Source organism: Epinephelus fuscoguttatus, linkage group LG18 (assembly GCF_011397635.1).
Source record: "Epinephelus fuscoguttatus linkage group LG18, E.fuscoguttatus.final_Chr_v1".
Taxonomy (NCBI): domain Eukaryota; kingdom Metazoa; phylum Chordata; class Actinopteri; order Perciformes; family Serranidae; genus Epinephelus; species Epinephelus fuscoguttatus.
The window spans coordinates 18,699,022-18,725,276 of NC_064769.1; the positions used below are offsets into that span (position 1 = coordinate 18,699,022).

The 26,255-nt window shown below is 42.0% G+C and overlaps 1 protein-coding gene across 5 annotated transcripts; it reads right to left on the reverse strand.

Moving 5' to 3' along the window:
• Positions 1-512: 512 nt before the first annotated feature.
• glis3 (GLIS family zinc finger 3) lies at positions 513-22,430 on the reverse strand. 5 transcript variants are annotated; one of them, XM_049604576.1, is made up of 11 exons: positions 22,000-22,427; positions 21,064-21,525; positions 20,326-20,491; positions 19,102-20,239; positions 10,771-10,932; positions 10,564-10,674; positions 7,532-7,670; positions 7,302-7,374; positions 3,506-3,663; positions 2,840-3,013; positions 513-2,727 (listed from the first exon to the last, which is right to left on the reverse strand). In XM_049604576.1, the coding sequence occupies exons 2-11, from the start codon at positions 21,431-21,433 to the stop codon at positions 2,594-2,596; spliced, it is 2,625 nt and encodes an 874-aa protein (XP_049460533.1). In that variant the 5' UTR covers positions 21,434-21,525; positions 22,000-22,427; the 3' UTR covers positions 513-2,593. The 5 variants fall into 5 exon arrangements, with proteins under 5 accessions (XP_049460533.1, XP_049460534.1, XP_049460536.1 ...); XM_049604577.1 differs by having other exon boundaries at positions 20,326-20,488; positions 22,000-22,426; XM_049604579.1 differs by having other exon boundaries at positions 514-2,715; positions 22,000-22,424.
• Between the last annotated feature and the right edge of the window lie 3,825 nt (positions 22,431-26,255).

Sequence of the window (26,255 nt, forward strand, 5' to 3'; positions counted from 1 at the left end):
ACTCTTTTGCTAAAAGAATAATTTTTCAAGTAAAACAGTTTGTCCTTTCAATTTCAAATAAGAAAAATACACTGCTGTGAAGATTGGTACCTGCTGGACTTGTGCAGACTTTTCACACTGGTCAGGTTTACAGCAGTGTTTGCTCATTATTTCTGAAGTGTATTGCCTTCAAATTCAAGTGTCTTATTTGTATTACTACTGTTGTGTTGTCTTATTTTGTTTCATTCAAATAGAAACATATGTATTAACTCCATGGAAAGATATGTGGTTTATGGTGTGTGCAAAACTGCTTTTTGAAGTATCAACAAAAACAGTTTTAGAAATCCACAAAAACTATTTGTTGCACTATTTTGTAGAGCTTTAGCTAGATTAGTAAATCACTGACCTGGCTTTTGAGTGACAAAACAACAGGCAGTTTAAAAAGCCTAAATCAATGTCTCTTGTCTCATTTTATTTCTAGTATAATTTGTGAGCTTTAAATGATAAGAGCATCATGGTTCCTTTATGTGTCATGTGCAAAAGCACTACATGTCTTCTTCATCACTTGCAGGGTGTTGTATGTGTGGGGAACTGTAACCTTGTGTGATCTGTGTGGTGAGCTCTAACAAATGAAATTAGCCACCATGAACTGATCCACAAGAGAGTTAGGTGCATTGTCATATCACTCAGAGACACAAGGTGTGACAAATGACAAACAAGGATACAAATCATTTCAAATATATTCAAAAACTGAGGCACCATAACAGTGTTTTTGCACATTTTAGTCCATTTGCTACAAATCATGTAGACTTTACATTGCTGCTGATGGTGATGAAGTTTGAGTAGTTTTTTTCAACTCAATCAGTCACCAGAATAAATGTAGTCATTGTGTGTTCCTGCAAACCATGGATAGGTCACATTAATGTATGTTATTAGATATCTTGAAACTTTACCTTTCTTTATGTTGTAACAAGGCTGGAAATGCTGTCGATGTCTTGCTAAAAAACATCCAGTTTTGCTGGCACAATCGCCGCTAGAAAGACAGCGATATCTTGCTAAAAAACAAGCTTTTTTTGTGGTCTGTTGGTCTTAAACAGTGGCCTGCAGCCTAGCACATTTGGTACCCTGGGTGAGCCTCCCCCTTGTGACAATACAACGTGTTTCGGGTTCACATGATGTCAGATAACTCTCCCATCTCTCCGAGAGAGCAGGTAAAGGAGTTGAGGAGGGGGGCAGGGGTGGCAGGAACCCACAAAAAAGGCCTGTCTATTATTTGGTAGGCTTTTCTATGTAGTTATGTTGTAGCCTTACGTAATATTTCAAAACAACAGTAGTAATAGTATAAGTAAGAAACAGTAAAAGATAAACATTTTGATTTTTTTTCCGTCCCCCATTTCTGGTGTCCCCTATGGATAACGGTGCCCTTAGCATTTGCCTACACTGCCTATGCCATGGGCCGGCACTGCCTGCAGCTTGGCAAGCATCTCACCTAGGTGTCACTCCATCCACCATCCTGTCCACCTCCAGATGATGCATATAGGCTACATGTCATCAGCATCCCTTTAAAAACATTGATATGATATGTACAAAATGTACAAATGTAACACATCTGGAATTTGCAAAAATGCACAATGCCAACATTTTCTTCTAGTGACTGCAAATTGTTTTGGGTAATCCTGGTGATCATCATGTCTGCTTTTTTTTTTTTTTTTTTTTAACTAAAAGTTGTGATATGGTTACATGTTTGAGCAGCTCAAAGTGTGAGCTGGAGTGAAAAGTCTGCACTGCAGTAAAATAACTGGTAAAAATAAAGACAGCTATAATGAACAGAGTAGTTCACCTATCTCAAGTCTCAACTGAAATTCACCACTATAGAAGAACAGAATCAAAAACATGTTACACATACCATGCTATTCAAAAACATCAACTGCAATGTGAACTTGTGAAGTGTGTGTAATTTGCAGTGAATAAACCAAAACATGTTAAATCACTGGTACGGTCACTGTTTCATGATCTAGGCACAGGAGCAATCAAAGCGCATTACAGTACTATACTCTAAACAACAGGTTAAGTCTCTGAACATTACAGTGAAATGGTGAGGCTGCCTTGTTACTATAGTTACAAAGCCATGGTTCTAAGAAAAACCTTAATAAATGATCCCTTGCATACACTGCTTTGATTGCAATGTTGAACATTGTGCAAAATGACACCATAAACTATCTTAAGTACTCACTACATTAACATTGTTATACACAAGCTGTATACAAACTGGGGAAGTAAACGTAAAAAAAAAATCCTGTAGGCTCAGACATTAGTATACAGTGATTATGGAGGCAGAAGCCGGAGTGTTGAGTCAGATAGTACATTTATAGAGATTTAGTCAAAGAGAGAGAGAAACTTGCATTGCGAATGTGAGTCATTTCCTTCAAGACCCAGGGAGCAGCATCTTGGACTGTTTTATCAATCAACCAATCAATCAATCAAATATGCTTTTATTTCACTAAATGAAGCTGCCACCAGTTTGCTATCTAAAGTGTTCTTCCTATAGACTGTTTGACTAAATGAGAGGGGACACAAAATAGTGCAAGGGAACAAAACCAACATCGGAGTAACATCATCCCTCTGTGTAGATGCAGGACACCTGGCTTGTGCGGTGGTCCACCACACTGAAGAAATCCCCTCCATGCAGCTCTTGATTAGGAGCCCCATCCTGCGCCTGGCTGCGGACATCAAATCCTGCTGATGCACCTGACCCACACACACACACAAATAAATACACAGATGCATATATGCACAGTGAGAGTTGTGGCAATAAAGTGCTCATCTTTGAGTAATTTAGTTTAGACTGTATTTTCATTACCTGTAATGCAGGAAAGAGCTGTTTGTGAGGTGGCCACCCCACTGGGATTATTGACTGCCTGAGCGAGGCTGTCACCAAAGGCATCAACTTGCATCAGGTGACTCGAGCCGGTCTGTGCTGTGATCCCTCCATATTGTGGGGGAGAATATAGCATCTTAATCTGCCCTGAGAGCTCTGCAGTGTAAATGAGAAAACCCTCACTCTTTTATCCACATTGTAAAGAACTCAATTAAAGTCTATAGCTTTTCTCCTTAAATTAAACATTCCTATAGAAAAGCAACGTGAAGCCGCATTTCAGCCCTTTCAAATCTTGTCGTTATCTCAGCACTTAAAAGTAAAGCGTGTGTTTCTGAGCACCTTGTCAACATCACAGTGGCTGTCAAGTCCGCAGGGAAAAGAAGTGATATCTATTTAAAGGTACATAGAATGGAGCTGTCTGATTCACAAGAAAAATCACCAGCCACCTGCTACACATCATAAAGATACGGCGCTGATTAATGTGAATGTGAGAAAATCTGTTCAAACAGATTGTCAGACCACCAAGACATTTGCTAATAGGCTCTTCAGATGTGAAACTTACACAATAAACCCTTTTTCTGAAGAACCTTCCCCTTGTCCCCAGTTTGACACACCTTAAGAATCCACTGATGATAAACCTCGGAGTACCTGGATTGTGATCTGCTATGTCAGGAGGCTGGCTGGGCTGCTTCAGATCTTGGTTGTTCTGCAGGGATGTCCCATTGGGAGGATGCGGGAGGCGGGTGGGAGAGCAGGGCCCGCATTGGTCCCCAGGGGGGAGCTGGTGGGGGGAGGGATCAACAAACCTGAAATATTTCAGACTGAATTAAATACACTGCTTGTGGAATTCAGAAAAACAACAATGTATGTTTTCATTATTTGAAAAAACAACCACAATTTTTATTTGTTTGCATTCTGCGAACCATGCAGAGGCATCCTTGTACAGTTATGACTTTCAAAACCAATTAAAACAGTAGAGGATTTGGTTTTGAGAGATGTTTTATGATTTAAATACATGGTATGTATAAAGCTGGATTACATAACCTGTAAGATGTATATTTGAATAAAAAGATTTCTAAATATTTCTTTGATATTAAATTTTATTTACTGCTAATTGGAATCAAGCATTACTGTATATTCTGTAGGTTTTAAAGAGGCACTATTTTGCACCATGCTGAGATGTAATAGGTTCTACAGGTGCTTCCTTTGTTGTGCCCATCATCTATACAGTTTGTCATTCAGTGTATGGTGTTTCTCTTAAAAAAATAAGACACAATATTCATTTATTAATTTTATATCCATAACTGCTTATCCTATTCAGGGTCAGCAGGGGCTGCAGCACATCCCAGCTGACACTTGGAAAAAGGCGGTTTACACCCTGACACAGGTCGCCACACTATCACAGGGCTGACACATGGAGACAAACAACAAATTAGGCTCACATTCACACCTACAGGCAGTCTCCAATTAACCTAACTGCATGTCTTTGGGCTGTGGGAAGAAGCTGGTGATCCTGGAGAAAACTCATGCAGACACGGGGAGAGCATGCAAACTCAAACACCCAGAACCCTCTTGCTTAAGGGGCAGTGCTGTGCTCCCTCTGCACAGTGATACAGTTAGCGGGTTTAGTTTGATAGAAAGAAAATAGTTCCTACATGAAACTGCTCACAACAAGGTCTGTGGATTTGAGTGAAGGCAGACGTCTCAATGGCCGCTATCTCCACTCAGCAACTCACACCAAAACTATCTAAACTTATAGATTTACAAGTAAAAGGAAAATATGTATTTTGGATTTTTGGGGTGAATTGTCCCTTTAAATTATCATTTTTAGCCAAATGTTGCACTTTAACACCAAAACCATTTGTCAAATTCCATATTTGCCCCATTCTCACACAAAGCCTCAACAACCAATAAAGCACTGAAGCATGAATGCATCATGCGGTAATGACAAGGTAACAGTTTCACAGTCTGTACTAATTTTACACAGACTTTCTTCAACATCGCATCAGATAAACATGTCATCACTTGTGACTGTCCGTGGGCATTCCTTTACTCGCTTGAATGATGCAGATGAGATGCACAACCTGACACCTATTTGAGATAAACACTCTCAGGAATCCAGAAAGCTCCCTCTTTCAACTTTTCCATCTTTTCTACATCTACGTAATGAGGAAAGAATTACAGCTTTCATGGATTCCTTGGCCTCACTTAGCATGGTGGCTTCCTGCACAGATGATTTACTGATGTATAGTTTCTGCACAGTACGGGAGAAAAAGAGCAATCTAAGGTGTTTTAGTCATCGAGTTCATGACCACAAGATTGATTCTAGGCACTTGGCAATTGATACAAGTAGCAACAGAGGCACCATAAAGGCACTTTATGATGTATCACTGTCTGTATATATACTATGGCCTGTGCAACATAAGCTCATTCATGGCATTTTCCATCACAATAATACAAAGTCTGTGCCTGCCATTTGTTCACTGACTTTTTCATAATGGCAGTGGTGCCCCTAGAAATTTTTCACAGGGGTGGCCAGATAGGGGCCACTGAAAAACCAAAAACCATAACTGAATTTCAGAATCATATTATGCTGTTGACATATAGGCTAGTTTAAAACTATGTCAGTATGAGAGTTAAGGAATTGCATAGTGATATATTATGGTGTCTTATTTAACACTTAATTTTACCTATTATCTCATGTGCATAAATTAATACTGGTACAGTCTGAGTCCCACAACAAGTGTTAGGGAGACTTGTGGGTACACATAGAACCCATTTTTATTCAGATATCTGAGGTGAGAGGTCAAGGTCCCACATCAGCTATTAGCCCAAATTTGGAGCGCTATTTAGCCCCCTTCCAGACAAGCTGGCGTGGCATGGTACCAATGGATGCTTTAGGTCGTTTGGCTCCACAGGATACCACTATTTTCATGCTAGCTTGAAAAGTTAAAGAAAAAAAATGGCCACAGCTTCTTAAAACAGTGATGTTGGCCTCCATTTTTTTTCACCAGGGGGGCCAGCAATTGTATCAGAGTGGCCGTGCCCCCTCCTCAGCCCCTTCTTCAGGGCGCCACTGTATAATACAAGACTGCTCCCTCTCCGTTTCTAGCTTAAGTAGGAAAATTTCTTTTACTTTACTGAAAGTCTGTGCTGTATAGGGTCGCATAGGAGTTCAGCCCTACAGTAAATCACCTCAGTCTTTACACCATTGTCGCTCATTGCTACATTAAGAAAATCAAGGACATTACTTTCAGATTTGTGTATATCATTGTTAAACACAGAGGATTAAACTAGTAAATGTAAATACTGTTCAGTGGCCATGGGAGCTGACACCCCTGCTGTTAAGTTTGGCCACATAACACATTTGCAGGTCTACTTGCCAATAACAAGAATACTAAAGCAGCCAGAGTTTGCTGACAATATGCAAGGGCCTGAATGGGAACTGAAAGGAATCTCAGAGAAGTGTACAGAAAATGGCACCAAGGATTTTACAATCGATTTAACATCTAAAAAAAGTAATTACAGCGCCTCTCTTCTCCCACTGAAACTTAAATGGTATTTTTTAGATTTTATGTTTCACTTATTGAATTCCTTAGCTGCTCTTGTCGGTGGCTATAGCATCCATTAATGCGAGTGGTCGAGACCAGTGAGCCAAGGCAGGGTCTGCTTTTGCAAGCCAATTGTCTGCCCGGGATCCTGCAGCGAATGCTTTGGCCTACTGCTGATATGAGAACAATCACAACCAGTGAGGAGCCATGAGCATCTGGCTGCCCAGAGCGACAGAAATACTTTATCACAAGCTTTGAAGAGTATAGATGAAGGGATGTTTTCCTATGGATTGACGAGGGAAATGTGTTGCCAGCCACACTCAACCTGTAAAGCCTCTTCCCAGCCATAGTCGGCACACACACACCACCAACAAAACCCCCAACTCTTTAGACTCTTTTATCAAGGTACAAAATAGTGTTTTCTTTTAAACTGATTATTCCAATTATGAGCTTATAGTCTTGAAGCCATGACAACCAATGTTTAAGCTGATTGTTTCAGATCATCCAAAGGGAGGAAAAAAAACATTTGTGAAGCATTTAAATCAGTCATGGTTAAAGTTGTAACTATGCCAATGGGAATACAAAATCAAAAGAAAATACCAGTTGGCTTGCTGAGTAAAGCTAACAGCTCCAACTGTTATGCTGCTGCATATGGTTATATTCCACAGCGATTCAAAATGATTCATGTGAACAGCCTTTGGTTGTTGTTTTTTTTTTTTGCGTATGAATGGGTATGTGTTTGCTTTAGTGACTTTGTTTCCCCCTAAAATGTTGCTTTGATTCCTGTCCAATTATATATGTATACATAGATAAAGAACAGTAAAGCAGTTTGAATGATTTTGTAAAATTATTCAAAACTTAAATACAAAATAAAAAAAAGAAATCCTCAGTACCTGTAATTGTCTTGCAAGGAGCACAACAGAGCCAGGTGAGGATTGCTGGTGGAGTCTCGCCCCTGTGGAGCAGCTGAGGAACAGGGATGACAGACACTTCAGGGCTGTCCACCACAGCCTAAATCTAATAGATAAACCTATTATGTGCACATGGTTGCATGGGGGATATGCTTAAGTGTCTGGTTTTCACATCAGACATGTTATTGCAAAGAGCCAGGACTTTGACATACCAGAATACTCTGGTATACACTCATGGGATGCACCAGGGGAAGGGTCTATCCTCGTCAGGGGAGAAAGGCTTGGTTGCAGAGGATGGATGGTTAAACAGTCCGTCAGTGTGTCCTGAGGCACATCAGCAGTGGATTTCATCTAGAGACATGGCACGTGGAACATACACCGATCAGCCAAAACATTAAAACCAGTGACAGGTGACGTGAACAACATCGATCATCTTGTTACAATGCAATGTTCTGTTGGGAAAACTTGGGTTCTGACATTCACATGGATGCCACCTGACACGCTCCACCCACCTAAACACCAGTGCAGACCAGGTATCCCCCCTTCATGGCAGCGGCAGTCCCCAGTAGCATTGGCCCCCCCAGCAGGACATTGCACCATGCCACACCACAAAAACTGCTCAGGAGTGGCCTGAGAAACATGACAGAGACCTCAAGGCATTGACCTGGCCTCCAAAGTCCCCAAATCCCAGTCTGATCAAACATCTGTGGGACGTGGTGTTACCCCACCTCACAACCCACAGGACCCAAAAGATCTGAAGCCAACGTGTTGGTGCCAGACACTATTGGACACCCCCAGAGGCCCTGTGTTCATGCCTTGACAGGTCAAAGTCAAGTCCGGTTCAGACAGACCAGGTACTGCCCCCTTACGGCAGCGGCACTCCCCAGAAGCATTGGCCTCCCAGCAGGACAATGCACCATGCCACACCACAAAAACTGCTCAGGAGTGGCCCGAGGAACATGACAGAGACCTCAAGGCATTGACCTGGCCTTCAAAGTCCCCAAATCCCAGTCTGATCAAACATATGTGGAATGTGCTGTTACCCCACCTCACAACCCACTGGACCCAAAAGATGTTGGCGCCAGACACTATAGGACACCCCCAGAGGTCCTGTGTTCATGCCTCGACAGGTCAAAGCCAAGTCCGATTCAAGGAGGACCCACCGTGGATCAGGGGTACCTCTGGGGTACCAGCACGTCCGTCAAATGGATCAGATTGGGATCTGGGGTATTTGGAGGCCAGGTCAACACCTTGAGCTTTTAGTACCATTTCTCGAAGCATTCCTGAGCAGTTTTTGTGGTGTGCTGGGGGGCCACTGCCATCGACCAGTGCCACTGCCATAAGGGGGTTTACTTGGTCCACAACAGTGTTTGGGTGGGTGAAGCGCACCAGGTAGCATTTACATGAATGCCAGGACCCAAGGTTTCCCTATGGAACATTGCATTGAAACAAGATGATCAATGTTATTCACTCGCCAGTGGTTTTAATGTTTTGGCTCATCGGTGTAAACAGTGGTAAACAGTGGTAAACAGCTTTAACACTTATGTGATTCTGGAGGAATTTTCCTTTAGTTGTTGTATTATAGCCTATATCTAACAGTATTAATGCCATCATCGCTCTGGCTATATATTACTTCTCTTACCTCTCTCTTTACAATGAATGTTGTGCACTATATATTTTTGTATGTATATAATAGCCATAGCAGAATAAAAGCCAGTCATAAATAGTAGCAAGCATTGTGACAATCTCAAGGATTATAGCTTTGCTATCCTGAGAACTATTTGCAGAAATGACAAGCACTAAGAGATTATGGATGCTATGTGGGTTAATATACAGTTTATATTGCAGTGACCTTGGTAGGAAACAAATAAATAACATGCCCTTGATCTTGAGAAGCATCAGTGACATCACAATAACAAAAAACATTTATTTGAGTTTAAGATGAAAGAAGCCATGCATGTGGGAGACTTCACTTTTTTTTTTTTTAGTAACAACCCACCTTCTTTGTATCTATGGTGACATTACCCTCAGTAAGAGCTAAAGAGCATAAATCTCTCGCATGCATGCAAAAATCTCAACTGCAGTGCCATAATGTGAAAGTTTGAAATGGTGTCAACCTGAGTGGGAAATAAAGAAGGTGAAAATAAGACAAAGACATGACAAACAACATAATTATGTGTGGTGCTGTGAGACCTGGGTCTGCCAGTGTGAGCGTGAGTGGATGAAAGTAGGATTTTCATCTGACGGCGCGCACACCTACATGTGAGTTAATGAAAGTTAAAGTAAATGACATTTTTCTGTGAGCAGTTAAGTTGCAGAGTTGAACAGAGTGGGATGGAGAGCACATACACGAGAGGATAATGCTCAATGCTGTCAGCTAATTAGGAAAAATTAAAGCACAGTGACATGATGACATGTGAAATGTAGCTTTTCTTTTGTTTGCTGGATGGTTGCAAATGTTGAGGTTGTGATGCTGTCTACTTGCAATCATCACTAATGAGATTCGGTCAAGGTGGGAAGTTATTCTTGACAGCAAAACCTGGAGCCAGCAAATGCTGTACAAATCAAATTCATTTGAAAGTCAACATAATTTAGCGGATGGCACTGATCGTACAAAAATAATGAACGTAGCCACTGTGACATCACCCACTGGTTTGCAGACCTCTGTTTTGAAGCCTTGAACTTCGATTACGGCTGTCGCTATCTTGGTTTTTTGGAGCCAGATACGATATTTGGACGAAAGGGTGGAGCTATGGAGGAGTGAGGGGTGGATCTGATCATAGACTGTGGAGACACCTTGCAGACAGCTTGTCACTCAAGTGGTGCTGTTAAGCTATAACTTAATAAAACATAAGCGGGTAAGACATATAAATATTCATCCCCCTGTACAGTTGTCATGAATGTTGGAAGTAGCAAAAGAGATCAAAACCATTTTGTATACCAGGCTGTAAACATGTTTATTTCTGCTGTTAAGTTGTGCATTTTAAGATGGGTGTCTATGGGGATTGAGTCGCTTCTGGAGCCAGCCTCAAGTGGCCATTTAAGGAACTGCAGTTTTTGGCAGTTCAATGCTAGCTTAATTTTCCAGTCACAGAGGCTGCTGCTTGGCGGACAGTTTACATGTTCAATCAGGAGTGCGCTTAGTTTTATGTTTCACAGTAAAATACATTCTCAAGAACAATGTTTGTTCTCAAAAAGGAAAAACTTGTGAACTGTATAACAGCATGTATTGTAGTAGCAGTACCTTCTTCCGCAACTGCCGTTCTTTAGTGGAGTGGGATTTCACGTGTTTCCTCAAGGAGCTGGGATCAGTGTAACGCTTTGCGCAGCCAGGCACCTGGCACGTATATGGCTTCTACACAACCACAGACACATGCAGACACACATGCACATAAACAAGCCTTGAAGTACCATCCATTATTGTATGCATTTGTGCAAGGCTGCCACTCACTGTGTCCAGGTGTGTACGCTGGTGTTTGGCTCTGTCACTCGAGTTGCTGAAGGCCTTGTGACATCCTGGGTGCTGACACACGTACGGTTTCTCCCCTGTGTGGCTACGTAGGTGGATCTTCAGATTTTCCAGCCGAGAGAAAGCTTTCTTGCAGCCCTCAAACTGTAAACGCACATAAACACTGTGAAAATTGTCCTGCTAACAGATCAACACATTTCTGCTACATTTAAAAGACACCTGGGGGACATTAATTTGAAGTCATTTATGTATTTTTGCTGTGGGCTCCATCTGGTGAAATATCCAATATGAGCTCTACAAGCATCTCCAACCTGATGTTACACATGCACCTGGAGCTATGAGCTTATTAGCTGTAAGTTGCTGCAGACAAAAGCCTGCTGATCTGTGTGTGTGGGAGTGATTAAAAACGAGGAGATACAGAAAACCTTTTGAATAGAAAAATTATGGTCAATTAGTCTCAACTGACACTGAGGTAAGCCCTAACTGCTCACTGCTAGAGTAGTTTCACGGTCGACAGGTGAGCAGCTATGAAGCAGCAAAGCCCTGAGAGGGGGAAACATTTGGGAGGGGCCGGTGCATTGTAGTTTTATTGGAAGTTTATCTAGTCAGAGCTTAAACTGCTAGCTGTTGTAGTGAGCATGATGGGATTCCTTGTCTTTATATGTCTGATTTTTATACAACCACATTGCTGTTCAAGCCAATTCCTACTTGCTGCAGTTTGTACTACGTAATTTAGATGACAGTGCCAGTGTTGGTATTACAGTGCTAATTACTGGAAATATCCTCTGCATGTAACTTTGCTACAGAGCTACTACTGATACAGAGCATATCACATTATCTGCCTGACAAATCTGGCACCGATAATTAAAGCTAGAGTCTAATAGATCAATTTTTTAAACAATCCGCTATGTGAGATGCTTAGCAAACACTCTCTGTCCGTGCACAGGCCCAGAAATAACCTTATTAAAATTAAATGCTTTCTGCTTGTGAGCCATTTTAATTACAGTCATGGTCATGCCCTAGTCTGACAGGTAATTCTTAGGAGTTTACTATCAAGTTAAGATAGTAGTCAGAGTCAGAGTTATTCGATATGATACCGAATTTACAGGGGCACAAATGTAGTAGAAATCCATGGTGTGTTTTCACCCATTTTCTTTTTGTGTTTTGTATGCACTCATGTTGTAAGAGAAGCTATCATTGTCACAGTGATGTTGGGATCTGAATATTGTTTTATACACATAATCATGAGGGTTTGTGATTTAAAACAATATGATTTGTGAAAACTATGTGGGTTTGTGAAAACTATGATTTGACCTTAACACTCTTGCAAAAAAATCTAAAAAAAGAAAAAAAAGAGAGTTCTTTAACTCTCCCACTGTTTCAATTATACATTTCATTTTTCTATTGTAATCAAAGTAACACAGTTCTGATGGTTGTGTGTGTCACCAGCAGGGGTCAGTGTTTATACACACATCACTGTATTGTCATTTGTGTTTTGAATCGCTCATCTTGCATCACCTTGACAGCGGCTGGTAGCTATCACTTACAAAACAAAAAATGTCACTTGTAAACTATCTGTGATACATTTACAGCAAAACTCAGACAGAGGAATGAATACATTATGTGTATAAGAGGCAGCACACAAGTCTTGCACTACTTCATGGGCAAGTACAAGGCCACAGTAATCCTAACCAGCAAAACAGCTCCTTTTTTTGCAGTATCATGCGACCACAGTGACTTCACTGCTAAAATATGTCTTTCTCTGTTACTCTCTCCCTTCCTGTTCACAGGGGGGCTGGAATGTACTTACTAAGCCTTATGGAGAAACACACAGACCATGTCCAATTTTGTTATTTTTCTCCTCTAAGACGAGATTCCTGACATACTGATACCTCTCAGTCATCGCTGCCAAAGCCAAATTAAAATGTCTCTGCCCATTAATAGTTCACTAATAACATTCCTCCGCATTCCACAGTAACACTTGCCTTACTTTCTCATCACGACATGTTTCCTGACATCTATTATTAAGAAACTATCCCGCTTCTTCTGCAGCTGAACTTGAAAATAAAGATTTTTCACATCACTTTTTACTGAACTTTGAAGCAACACTTTTGTCACAATTTAATGTTTGTAATGATGTTTGATAAGAGCATAGATTTGATAAGCACTACATATGAAGAATCCAGTTCTCAAAGCAAATGACTAAATTGGAAAAAGAACAAAACTGTAGAGTAGCACAAAATGAGACCGGCTTCCCATAACCTCTTCCCACGCATTTTCGCTCTGGCACTCTTTCCAATTCTGGTCTATTACAATAAATGCTCTTCATAAAGGGGATGGTTTTGCAAAGTGGACCAATCCTAAATATAGTTTAAAGAAAAGAATTAACAACAGACCCCTCAGCTAGAATGCCACATGAAAAACGGCACGGACAGAGATAAATAGTCTCTCACAACCAAAGTGGTAAGACAACTGAGAACCAGCATAAAGCTAAAATACTGCCAAGACTCGAGACTAGCCAGGGGTGGGTAACTGTGTAACTCTCTCTCTGTCTCATAAAGCTCTCATAAAGCGCGGAGGGCTTTTTAGTTTGTCGCGAGGGACGTTTGGTCTGAAAAGAAAGCAGCATGGCTCCTCAGTGTAGATCAGTGTTACAGCCAGCTTCTGACAGGTCCTGGCAGGTACTCATGCCCTGGCTGAACAATGACAGCTGCAGTCTGTGCCAGCAGAGTCTGTCCAGTGCCCAGTCTTAGCCTGAGGTCAATTCACTCTGAATTCCACTCTTCCCTGTTTCACAAGTGATGTTTCTCCCCTCTTAGCTCTTTTTTTGTTTCACCTGTTTCCTTCGACTATATATTTTTAGCTTCCCAGTCTCTGTCTCTGGTGACTTGTACCTTTCTGCTACACGAGAAATAATTTTTGGCACAGCTACTCAAAATTTGGAACAGAAAATAAAATCAAACATATGAGCTTTAGAATAATTAAAACATCACATCTACAAAACTGTCAGTAACTGGCAGAGGTGTGGACTAGAGTCACATGAACAAACTTGATGACCTTAGACTTGACAAGATCAAAAAAGATTTGCAACTTGACTTGGACTTTAACACCAATGACACCAATGCATTTTGACTTGAAAATAATGGATGCCTGCCCTCAAGACCAAAGATTATAAAGTGTGGCAAAAATAATTAATTTCCTTTCATTTTTCGATTCAAGTAACCTTAACGCTATTTATTCCCAGGAAGTCGACACTTCCCATCCATCCAATCAAGTTGCAAGAGCGAACTATTATCACTTACGTTATATTATTGACCTCCAGATAAAGGAGACAAAGGACAAAGATAATTTTGTCTGTGTACAAAAACTATGCTGTGGTAAACAAAAAACGGTAAAATGAGGCTAACATTGATATAGCTAGCAAGCTAATGCTTAACAGCTAAAGACGTAATTATCAAACTCATTTAAACAAATAAATGCAAATTTTAAAAAGCATTGGTTATTTTTGTACATTTAAATTAGCATTACATTTGGTGAAGAGTGCATTATGACTTGTTTAGGTGTTGGGAACTCAGTTCAAAGTATTAACATGGCTAACATGGGATTCGAGACTTTAGGCCCATTTCCACTGAAGAAGTTCCTGGTACTATTTGGGGGGCAGGAACTACTACAGGAACGTCCCCTCGCTCGGCCCTCTCAACCGCTGTGTCTCCACTGAGAGAGCGGAGTAGAAGGAAGGTTCCTGTAAAGTTACCAGGCTCTGGATGTGATGTAATCGTTGTGTGACCATTTTGACCGGGGCGACGTAGTGGCGTAGGGACGCTGTTAGCTGTTAGCCGATAGCGGTGTCTGTAATAACTCACTAAACTCACAAAATGGCCTGTGAAAAAAATATTTTTTCCAGCGGATGTCTTAGTTACAACATGATTGAGCTAACTGGAGTAGTTTAATGTCGTTTCCGACAACGGGAGACTTTTAACAGACGACGTTCTGACAGCTCTGCTGCTGCTGTTAGCTGTCCCTGTCAGCTGATGCTTTCTAGACATTGCGATTTCCTAAAACTGAATAAATACCACACATAGCATCACAAAACTGCTTTGCTAGCTCAATCATGTTGTAACTAAGATATCCACTGGAAAAAATATGTTTTTCACGGACCGGTTATTGAGTTTGTTTACATGGCCGTGGAAGCTATGAACGATCTAGCCCTCGTCTGCTGAGTTTTAAAAATGCCGGCTATTTGTTGCTTTCTGTTGACGTTACATTCCGCCTTGAGTATATCCAGTGAGCACCAAGTAATCCCCAAGCCCCAGCCAGGAGTTTTCGGGGCGTTCTGAGTACCTACTCCAAGGCAGGGACTTGTTTAGCCCCTGTAAAAGTTCCGTAACTCTGTCCTTCGGGGGTGGGTCCTGCGGTGGAGACACGCACCAACGGCACGGGCCCTGTAAATTACCCCGAAGTTCCTGCGGTGGAAACGGGCCTTTAAAGTTTAGGACCTAGGACGTGACCTGGGACTTGTCAGTCTTGATATGGCACTTGATGTTGGACTTTATATGGGACTTGCCTGGCTTGACTTGGGATTTGACTTGAGACTTGTTTGTGACTTGCAAAAACAATGACTTGTTACCACCTAAATTTCAGAAGACACTAGGACTTTTCATTTACCCAAGGAAGAGGTTCAGAGCTCTGGATCAACTAACACCTTTGTCTACTAATGCAAATAATGAAAGAATCTGTTACATGAACGTGTATTTCAGATGCTAAAGCATTATCTCCTAGGGTTAAATCTAAGTAATTTCCCTCCAAACAATTGTAAGGATGGCGCTTAAAATGTTGTCAAACCTGAAATCTTATCGGGCCTGCTTTCACTGGCATCAGCGAGGCTTGAATTACAAGCTGCTCATGTGGGAAAAATTTAGTGGATTAGCAGAGAACTAAGGTTTCATTTTCACTCCTGATCATAGCATGAATAATGCATACTGAAGGAAAGAGGATGAAGTCAAATTTGGCCAACTTTGCCAAGAACTGATGCTCACTGGTGCCAGTTATTATTTTACTGAACAACAGCCAGTAGAATTTGAATTCAGGAATAACATTTATATGTGCTTGCTACAACTTAACCAAGTGGAGTTTTCACATAGTGCTTTTAAAACCTCATATGTTTAAATCACAGTGACATACACAAACAGACTGGTGAGTCAAGGATATGTTAACAATCTGCTGAATCATTGTCAAACAGATTGTGAGATGACAGGTACAAGCCTGGGCCTGCCCTATACCTTCACTGTGTAACAAGAGCTACCTCATTGTTCTGCTGCTGCGAGCTCTCACTTCATTTATCATGCATCAGTTTATTTACCTGCCAATCACTGCCAAGGAAAAACTGGCTGCTGCATATTGGACGACTGTATTATATGAGAGGTGGGCTCACTGAAGAGAAATTTGTTTTCTCTAAATGTTAACAGACTTTAGCTTTTACAAACTGTTCGGTGAGATCCAGAGTTTTCATATCTGGCATTTTCATCATTTAAGCACTACTTTTCTGCCTCAGAGGGAGTAGGTGTAATCACATTCACATCCTCATGCAAAGATGTATGGAAGTGCTCATGTAAAGACAGAAACAGCCTGCACTCTTGACATAATGTTCAGTCTTGACCTGAAGAAAATCCACACAGAATCAAAATGTCTCATTAAAGCACAGGAAAGATGAGTCGAGTGTGCTGTCTCTTCACTACAAATTAGCCCGTACTATAATTACTGTACCACAAACACAAGTGCCACTTTGTGCCAATTCTGTTTTTGGCAATGGGTTGTGACCATGAATACTTTCTTCATTATTGAATGATTACACGGAACACAGACCCATTCCACATTTGCAGCCCCATGGCAACAGAGCGAGCTCCAACTAATAAGTGAGTATTTTGGTACAAAAGGTCGACTGCAGGTATGTGTGCCGTTAATAATTGACTTGCTGAAAGCAGCGACGTGAAGCATGTTTGGCGAGTGGTTTGTCAATTACTCATCGAAGTCTCAAGTATTTTCCCAGTGGGAGTGAGAAAAAAAAAAACAAAGGAGGAGTTCAGAGTGGTGTACAGTCCAGATATATTTTTATCCATGCTAGCAATGTGTTTTCATGAAATTGCAGTGTTGGTCTACCACCAACCACTTTGGTCCAGACAGAATTTTTATCGAATGCCACCATTAAATTAGCATTACTATACTTACTTCAAACCAATTACCTGCAGAGCTGGTGTAGATGGGATTTGTCGCTAATCAACAAATACAGTATTAGCATGCTAACACACAAGGGTGTAGGTTTTGCTTTAATATTGGGAGGGGACACATATGAAACGGGTGGTTTTGGGGGTCCTCTGTCAAGAAAGTTTGAGCATCAACTCTTATTTTCCTCCATTCTGGCGATTTTTATGCACTGATTTGTCCCTTTTCTGTATCAGTTTATGGTGTAAATGTCTTTAATTATGTCAAAGTAAAAGTCCTGGGCTACTTTGATGGGGGCACACATTCTAAATATCGAAGGGGGCGTGTTGCCTATGCTAACACCAGGGGCGGAAATATACACAGTGCAGGCAGTGTGGGTTGCACTGTGAGGTTGGGGGCCTATAGAGAAGGATGATGATGATGATGATGATGATGATGATGAACAATGATTGCTGGGTAATATATATGTTGATGTCATCCATGTTGAGTCTCTGTTTGATCATGTGACGAGATGACATGTGCACAATAGCATAAATTTGGGCCCATCATAATAGTGTGCGCCGGTTGTAACTATCTTACACCACTGGTGAATGAGCCTAGTCTCACTCCAAAGTTGTTGAAATCTGGCACTTGGGTAGTGACTTGCGGCGTCAGAAACCAATGAAAAAAGTTGTCCTTTAACTTTGGTATCATAGACGGCTGGTTGCCATTATAGTTTAAAGCGTCAGGGGGAAAACACAGTTGGACAAGGACGAAAGTTAAGGTGGCGAAAGTCCGAGTGGGAGGGGCAGGAGGGGTGGTGGATGGGTCCAACAAATGCCGACTTTGACTGGAGAGAACCGTGTTCGCATCACAAAACATTCTAAAGCCAAATCCTGTTCTTTTTTCCTAAACCCAACCACGTGTTTTGTTGTTGAAGGAAAAAAAAAAAACGCCAATTTGCGGTGTTGTACTACCATAAACTTCCTGTGAGAATGGAAGTTGAAAGAAGACAATGCATTTAACAGGCAGAAATTGACCTCCCGGAACATCAACAACAAACACACCCAGGGTACCTTGCACGTTGTATGTGGACAGGGAAAGTCTATGACCAAAACATCAATATGTGACGGAGTCGGAGTGAGAATGTGGTGGCTAACACACGTTGCTAATATGGTGAACATGGTAAACATTACACCTGCTTAACATGTGCATATTAGCATTGCCTCCATGAGCATGTTTGCATGTTGACATAAGCATTTAGCTCAAAGTACCAGTGTGCCTCAGTACAGCTTTAGACTCTTAGTCTTGTTTCTAATATTCTCACTTCACATTTAAAACGAATGAACAAACTAAAGAGGCATCATTAAATTGCAACACATCTAAAAGAACAAGATGATCCATCACGGACAAACAAAGCTACTAGTTCATCAATAATTCGGCCCATGGATAAGCTCCAACTCTTTGGCCACAAACGCAGACCTGTAGAGAGCCAGACTATGGGGCATCACCTTCCCAGATCGACAGCCAAGTTTGTCAGACGGTGGCCTGGCAAGCCCCCTGCTGCTGACAAGCCCACTAGCTACTAGAGGGGCACAGTGCCATGCCAGATCTAAAGTGCTAGGCATCCTTTGTGCTGATTTAATAACTACATAATTGAGTTAACTCCCATGTCAATTATCACAGAGCTCTGCTAATTACCCCATGGCTAAAGTTAAGAGGAGAGAGGGGCCATATTTTTGATCTAAACCTTGGCCATGAACACAGAGCACATGAAGGCATTTGCCCTAAAAAAAAAGGCTTTTTTTCCTGCAGCCTGAGGCTTGAAAGCCTTCAACTAGATACTGTGGCTTTGAATGGAACATTGAGAATTGAACTCAGTGAGCCCCTGACATTCATCATGTTCCTGCTTTGACTGCATTCACTCATTCTTCTCACATAGCGGTAAAAAACCTTCATCTGCCTGAGAGAGAGCTGTGCTATCTGTGTATTGTTAGCAGGGGAGAAAGTAGAAGGAATATTCTTTCTAAGAGGCAGAGAGATATAAAGTATGAAAAAATAGATCAAGAATTCTGTTGTATGAGAAAAGATAAGGTTGTGATCTGCATGTTGTACCGTGCACTTGTTGGGTTTCTCTCCTGAATGGACCCTCATGTGGATAAGAAGCTTGTATCGAGCATTGAAGGGCTTGAAGTTGCGTGGACAGCCCACCCAGTGGCATGCGAAATCCTCTGCCTTCCGCTGATCCACATGTAGTTTTTCTATGTGCCTTACCAGCTCCTCCCTTTGGTCATACACTGCACTGCAGTCCAACCACCTGCAGCAGTGGGCCCCATAGTCCTCCAGCTCCCCTTCTTCCTCCTCCAGCATAGGGACCTGTGGTAGAAAGCTCATCCCATGCCTGGTAGGGACCATGGGAGCGTGTGTGAGAGGGTCCTGAGAGGGCGGCTTTATTTTGCAGTGACGTCTAGTGAGGTGGATGTGCTGGTGTGAGTGGTAGGGTGGTGGAGGCCCCTGTGGAGTAGCAGCTTCTTGGATGGTAGTCAGCAGTGTTGGCTGCAACTGTGGAGGAGGCAGCAGGTTGTTGGTGGTTTGGCTGCAGCTCGCTGAAGTCCTCTCCAGTGCCCCTCCTTCCTCTGGGAGACACTGCTGGTCCACCACCATGTTCGCCATCTGGCTCTCCAGACCCCCTCCCTCTTCAAGCAGCTGCATACGGCCGTAATCTGTCTGTGGGGCCAGAGCCTGTGAAGAGCCTGGTGTGCTGTAGGGATGGGTGTGGGGGATGCAGCTGCCTCTCACACCCAGGAAGTGACCGTACCCCTCAGAGTGGACAGGTGAGAGTGTAGGATGGGAAGCTGGAGAGCTGCGGGAACCATTGATATAAGCCACGAGTGAAGTAGGTGATGTGCGTATGATGGAGTTGAAATCAATACCCATGACGTCCGACAAAGGCGACATGGAGAGAGCTCTCTTTTTTGCACGAGACTGTCTGGGGCTCCCGGCATCACATGCAAAGAGGTACGAGGGCAGGGAAGCAGAGGTGCTAGTGCCACCTGATATGGTTGTGCCGGACATGGCCGTGCCAGGTGGGAGGCTCAGCTGCTCCCCTCCCTCGCTTGCCTGGTTGGAGCACTGACCCAGTGGAGGAAGCACACGGTAGCCGTACGACCAGTCGTGTCTGCCACTGAACACTGACTGTGTTTCAAACAGACTCAGAGTAGTGGATGCCAGGGATTCTCTGGACTGTACGGATCTGAAACAGATTGTTGTTATCCACTTTAGTATCACTCCTAAGATTTAGCAAGCTCATCATCACATACTGTTATTGATATTACCCACCTGGCGTCAGTGTGGGGAATCTGCACACTGTGTGGATGTGATGGAGGATGTTGTGCAGTATATCGTTGGCCTGTCACAACAGTCATGGGACTGCTGGTCACTGTCAGGTTAGCAGCGGCTGGCTGACCAAGAACTGCCATGGTAGCTCCAGACACTGAGCAACCTGCTGGACACAAACCCAAAATTCAATAAATGTATAGCAGTGTATAAAGCAGAGAAACAACTTTTATCCACATTCAATAAATCCCCACAGATCAGTTGAAAGTGTTAGCATAATATTACACCACTATCTGGAAAACACATTAGCAAATGCAAATAAAACTCAAACGCATCACATTAAATCTGCTTTAACTAAGGTTTATGCAGCAGATTGCGGAATTTCCCTCGCCAACCTGACACTTTCTGCTCTGTTAATCACTAATGAGCTTTTCACCTCCTTCCACTTTTCCCCTGTAGAAAATTTAGGGACAAGCTTTATGTTTGGTTAATTATCAATAAATAAGAACAAGACGTAGCTGGCAGGAAGACAGTGAGGTTGTCAGGAGCACACTGAGAATAAGTGAAGTATAACGAAGTGAATAGTAAATCAGTTGTGGTTTTGTTTACGGCATCATTCTGTCAGACTATGGGCTGTGTGCTCTGTTTTAGATCCTGAATATTATAAATAGAAAATACTGTCCTGGAGAGTGAAGTTGCACCTGCATTTTGCGAATAGATATGTTTCACCTTTGTTTTTACCTTTGAAGCTGTTAGAGGAGCAACGTCCATTCTGTACAGTAGCTGTCACTGCTTTGGTTGTAGGATGATGTATAGGCACATGCTGCTGTGGGGATGCAGTTGATATGTTCAGATGTTTCCCGTTGGTCAGCACCTGTCTGCGGAGGCTCAGGGTTGGCAGCACAACATGGCTTCCGCTCTGTTTCCCAGAAGCAAAGGAGTGTATGGCTCCTCTTGTCACTTTCTCCATGCCCGAGGAGGGACTTAGATCGGCCAGTTGCGGGGAGGACATGGGCAGCCTGATGGACTGGGACTGGTGTCCTCTGATCATGCTCAGTGACGGGGACACGCTGCAAGGAGACACCAGGAGCTGACAACTTTTTCCACTCATGGCTGAAGGAAAGTCACGAGAGGCTCATGAGGAAGTTGATCCAAGGAACAGCAGTTTGTAAAATTTGCTTTACGATGATGCAGTGCTCATACCTAGGAAACAAAAACAACAAAATATAAAACCTACAGTCCACAAATAAATGTAATATTAAACCAACAATACACAGACTTTGTACTTTGAACTTCAAACCTGCAGAAAACCACTCAACTGGAGATAACTTCACTGTGCACCATGTATTTTACATTGTACTTACAGATACACAAAAAATACAGATATTAGCCAATATAAAGGATGTTATCATAAGACAGTATATTATTTTTAAATATCAGCATGCTATGAGAGTTAACATAATGTATCATAAACATACTGATGGAACTTTTAGGCTATAAAGAAAATCTGTTTTCCCACTATAATCCATAAGAACAGCAGCTACTCGATTTAATCTAATAAAAGCTTAATAAAAAAAAATGCTTACAAGTGTATCTGAAAAAAGTAAAAGAGAAAAAAAAGGACTTTGCAGTCAAGTTTTCCATTATACCTCTATTGTCGATGGCGCGTTCACTTACCTATTGCTGTTGTCGCAAACACTTTGCCCAAAGTGACATGTCAGGATGAATCGCTCCTGCAGTCCGCCGAGCTGTGAATGTAATCTGGATGACAACAGGAGATCAGCTGCCGTGTTTCTCTCAGAGTTTGTGATGGCTGTGCACTGAGCAGAGAAGTCAAGCCTCTGAGGAATCTCGCAGTTTGAACCGCGGCGTCCCACCTCTGCTGTTTCCAGGAACTTCTTTCCTTTCACCGGTTACCCCTTTGCCCTTGACTCGGCTCTATGTGAGCGACGTCATTTCAAACTGAGTGCAGTTTAACAGTAAATAATTAAAGATTTTTTATTTGTTTTGTTAGTTTCGGGTCTCCTGCTGGAGTCTGGGCGCGTGTGCGCGGATATGGGAGCGCGTGCTCCATGATGCCACCATGAGAAAATATTTATTTCTTACTACTGGAATATTCTTCTTCTTTTTTTTTTTTCAATTTAAATTATTGTAAAGGAAAAATAACGTCCACTTAAAACAACTTTTATTCCGCACTTTTAGATACTTTCCACTCATGCAGTAATTTAATGTCACATTTTTAAAGGGATACTTCACCGCCCCCGCCCCCCCCCCCCCAAAAAAATACCATTTATAAATCAATTAGTCATGCTGTGTTACCTTGACTTCTTAAAGAAAACTTATCTTTTCTTGCATGCATGCATGGAAAACAGTGAACATATTGATTGAATGATTGACTGGGGGCCATTTCACAACAGCAAACTGTATAAAAAAAACCCCTTATAATTAAAATGACACCATTAAAACTGGACTAAAAGTGAAACTTATCGACACTTCAACGTCTTCAGGGAATTTAAGACAGCCTGCATGACTAATTGCTATACAAATGGCCATTCTGTGGGTGAAGTATTACTTGATTAGATTACTTAAGATGGCTACAGGCTATCTGTTGATTCTGATTCTGAAGCATAAAAATTTATGGTGGTAAGGTGAAGGATTTTTGGGTCTACTATATAACTGCAGTGATACATTCATCCACAGTGTAGCTCAAGGCTGGGAAGAGAATGAATGAGTATAGCTTAAAGTAACATGAATATGAGTCAAGTGTTCTTTGATGTAATATTGATAGTTTTTTCATCTCAGTAAAGGTGACATTGAAGGAATCTTTAAATGCCATTCTGTATGCCACTGAGCATTCAATTCGTAATTTGAACCCTGTGACTTTGTGTTGCGTGAATCTGCTACCTGCTCTGCCCCCCCCCCACCACCACCACTACTAACTACACCCCCCCCCTCCTCCTCCCCTAACCCTCCACCTCAGCTCAGACCCCATTGTTAGGGCACTTTTCTCCTGGCTGCTGGAGTGTTTGCTCTGTAGATCCTGCTCCAGGTTGCCATGGAAATCAGCATGTTTATAGAAGGAGGGACGGTGGCTGTTCTTCTTCGGGAACATAACATGGAAGAGGGGCTCTGCTGCACAATCTATAATAATGATGGACGTATAGTTTGACAGACAGCATACACTTAATTAAAATACATAGTAAACAGGCTATGGTGAGTGGCTGGTGACTAATTGGAGTGTGCAATCAGTCATAATGACTGCTGAGAATCTGCACTGATCAGAATGGCGGATTGTGGATGTATATGGTGCAGCGCCTTCTCTTGGCTTATGAGCTAAAACTGGAAGTCAGTAAGGATGCTCTGCCTGGCTGTTATTTATAAAAGATACCTGTTTGATTATTTTCTGCTTTAAGACTTTAATTTTTCTAAAAGGAAATCCACTGATTATGAATTTTACTGCCGGCATCTGAGGCATTAGACTGATTACTTGAGATTTTAGATTAAAGAAATTATGGTTTTGAATGTAAAGTGGTAGTGACCTCTGGTGGGGTAATATTTAATTACTATGCTCCCAGCTTGTGAAGTCAGTGGCCCTACACTTGTGCATGTTTTCAGCTTTAGCTCATCACAGTACTTTTGACTCCTATATTAATTACTCTGACATCTTTAAAAACATTTTGCTATTGGCTTTAAAAAATACAACAAACCTGGGATGTACTGCAGAGCAGAAGACTTTTCTATTCCCATCTGTTTTGTGGGAAGTGTTCCCTCTTTTGCCAGCAGGGGATACTATTAGTACACCAATGGGCTGGCTGCTATTGAGTTAATAGCACCACAAATGTTCAGATACAGAAAAAAGAATAAGAAAAAAAAGGGCATGTAAAGATGTAAGAAAGGACAAAGTGTGATGCTTGTGGAGGTCACGGAGATAAGACCGCTCCTTGTTTACATGTTTACATAAAATGCTCTACATCCTCCAGGGATCTTGCTTGCTTCAAGCAGTGATCCACCGGCCCCGCTGCGATTTGGCCTCCTCTCCTTCCCTCGACTAACCGAGTCACGGTGTGTTTCCAAATGTCAGAGTGTAACAGGATGGCAAAGCGTCCCAGCTCGAGGCAGAGCAACAACACAGATGTAGCCACTCGCTCTTCTTCTCAGTGACAAACACTGGGACTTGGAGCAGTGCTTTCATGTATGTGCTCACGCTTGAAAACATTTACAGTTTATGACCCTCTCGGTCAAACTGAAACAATATTCACTTTTTCCCTGCAGTCCAAGACCTCCTCTGCATCTTCGAAACAGAAGCAGTGTATGTTTTCAAGGGACAGTTCACCCCAAAATCATATGTACATAATTTCCCTCTAAGCTGTAGTGCTATTTATCAAATTAAACTCTTTTGGTGTGAGTTGCTGAGTGTTGGAGATATCAGCGTAAAGATGTCTGCCTTCTCTTGAATATAATAGAACTAGATGGCACTCGGTTTGTGGTGCTTGAAGTGTAAAAAACATAAATTTCAAAAACTCAGTCAGCAGCAATGTCTCCTTCCAGAAATCATGACCTGGTTACTGAAGACAATCCACAGACCTTTTTGTAAGCAGTTTCATGTCTTGACTTACTTGACTTAGACCCTTTTGATCCTTGGGGAGCATAGGTCATTCACGGACTTTCTCCATCTGGTTCGGTGTTGGCCGATCTTCTCTGCTTCCTTCCATGGATGTTTGTGATTTCTTGAGTTCTGCCTCGACAGACCTTCTCCATGTGTTCTTTGGTCTTCCCAGCTTTCTTCTCCCCTGTGGGTTCCAGGATAAGGACTGTCTGGTTGTACTAGAGGGAGGTTTCCTCAAGTTGTGCCCAATCCAGCCCCATAGCGTTTGACTTGTGCTTCAAGTGGTTCTTGTTGTGTGGTTTGCCAGAGCTCTTCATTTGTTTTTGTATTTGGCCAGTATATTCCCAGGATGTGTCTTGAGCATCTGTTTAGAAAGGCTTGCAGTTTGTTGGTGGTGCTTTTGTAGTTCTCCATGTTTCTGCCCCATAAAACAAGACGGACTTGACGTTTGAATTGAAAATGAGGAGTTCCAGATTGGTCTTAACATAAGAAAGGATGATCTTGCTTTTCCTATCCTTGTTTGGATGGTGGTGCTCAAAGCGCCACAAACATACATTTAAAAAACTCAACAGCAATGTCTCTTTCCAGAAATCATGACCCGGTTACTGAAGACAATCCACAGACCTTTTTGTAAGCAGTTTCATGTAGGAACTATTTTCTTTCTATGGAACCACACCTGCAAACTTAATCATCGCACAGAAAAAGGTGTGCATGGGTGAAAGGCTCGTGCTGGCAGTGTGACATGTAAACACTGAACTGTAAGACCTGACCTGCAAGAATAGCTAGCTAGTCTTTTGGTTAGCAGATGTAGTTTGGTATAAGGAAAATAGTTCCTACATAAAAACTGCTCACAACAAGGTCTGTGGATTATCTTGAGGAACCGGGTCATGATTTCTGATAAGATACATCGCTGTTTAGTTTCTAAATGTAAGTTTTTGGCACTTTGAGCACCACAAGCTTCCATTATATACAATAGAAGGCAGACATCTCTCCAACACTGGGCAACTCATGGCAAAACTATCTAGATTCCTGCAGAGCTGCAGGTATGAGGAGAAATGTGTATTTGTGTGTATTTTTGATTTTGGGTGAACTGTCCCTTTAAGGCAAGGATTTGCGGGAAAGAGGTAGGAGAGGTAGAGTAATAGGTGTAGCAGAGTGGAAAAGACGACCACATGAGATATAAGTGTTGACCACTTGAGAAGAGCTCCATTTGTAGCAGAATTAATGCTCTAATAGACTCTCCACCACTTACAGAATCCATTCCCCCCCTCTTGATGACAGCATCAGCACTCCTGGAAGTAGCAAAGCATTAATTCTGGTGTCAAGA

Excerpts from the sequence above, each read along its gene's own strand:
- glis3 (XM_049604576.1), bottom strand. The coding sequence starts at position 21,433 with ATGAGTGGAAAAAGTTGTCAGCTCCTGGTGTCTCCTTGCAGCGTGTCC. Across the intron at positions 7,671-10,563 it reads AACGGCAGTTGCGGAAGAAG|ATGAAATCCACTGCTGATGT; the intron begins GTACTGCTACTA and ends CCATGTCTCTAG. Across the intron at positions 7,375-7,531 it reads GTGTATACCAGAGTATTCTG|CTGCTCCACAGGGGCGAGAC; the intron begins GTATGTCAAAGT and ends CCTGTTCCTCAG.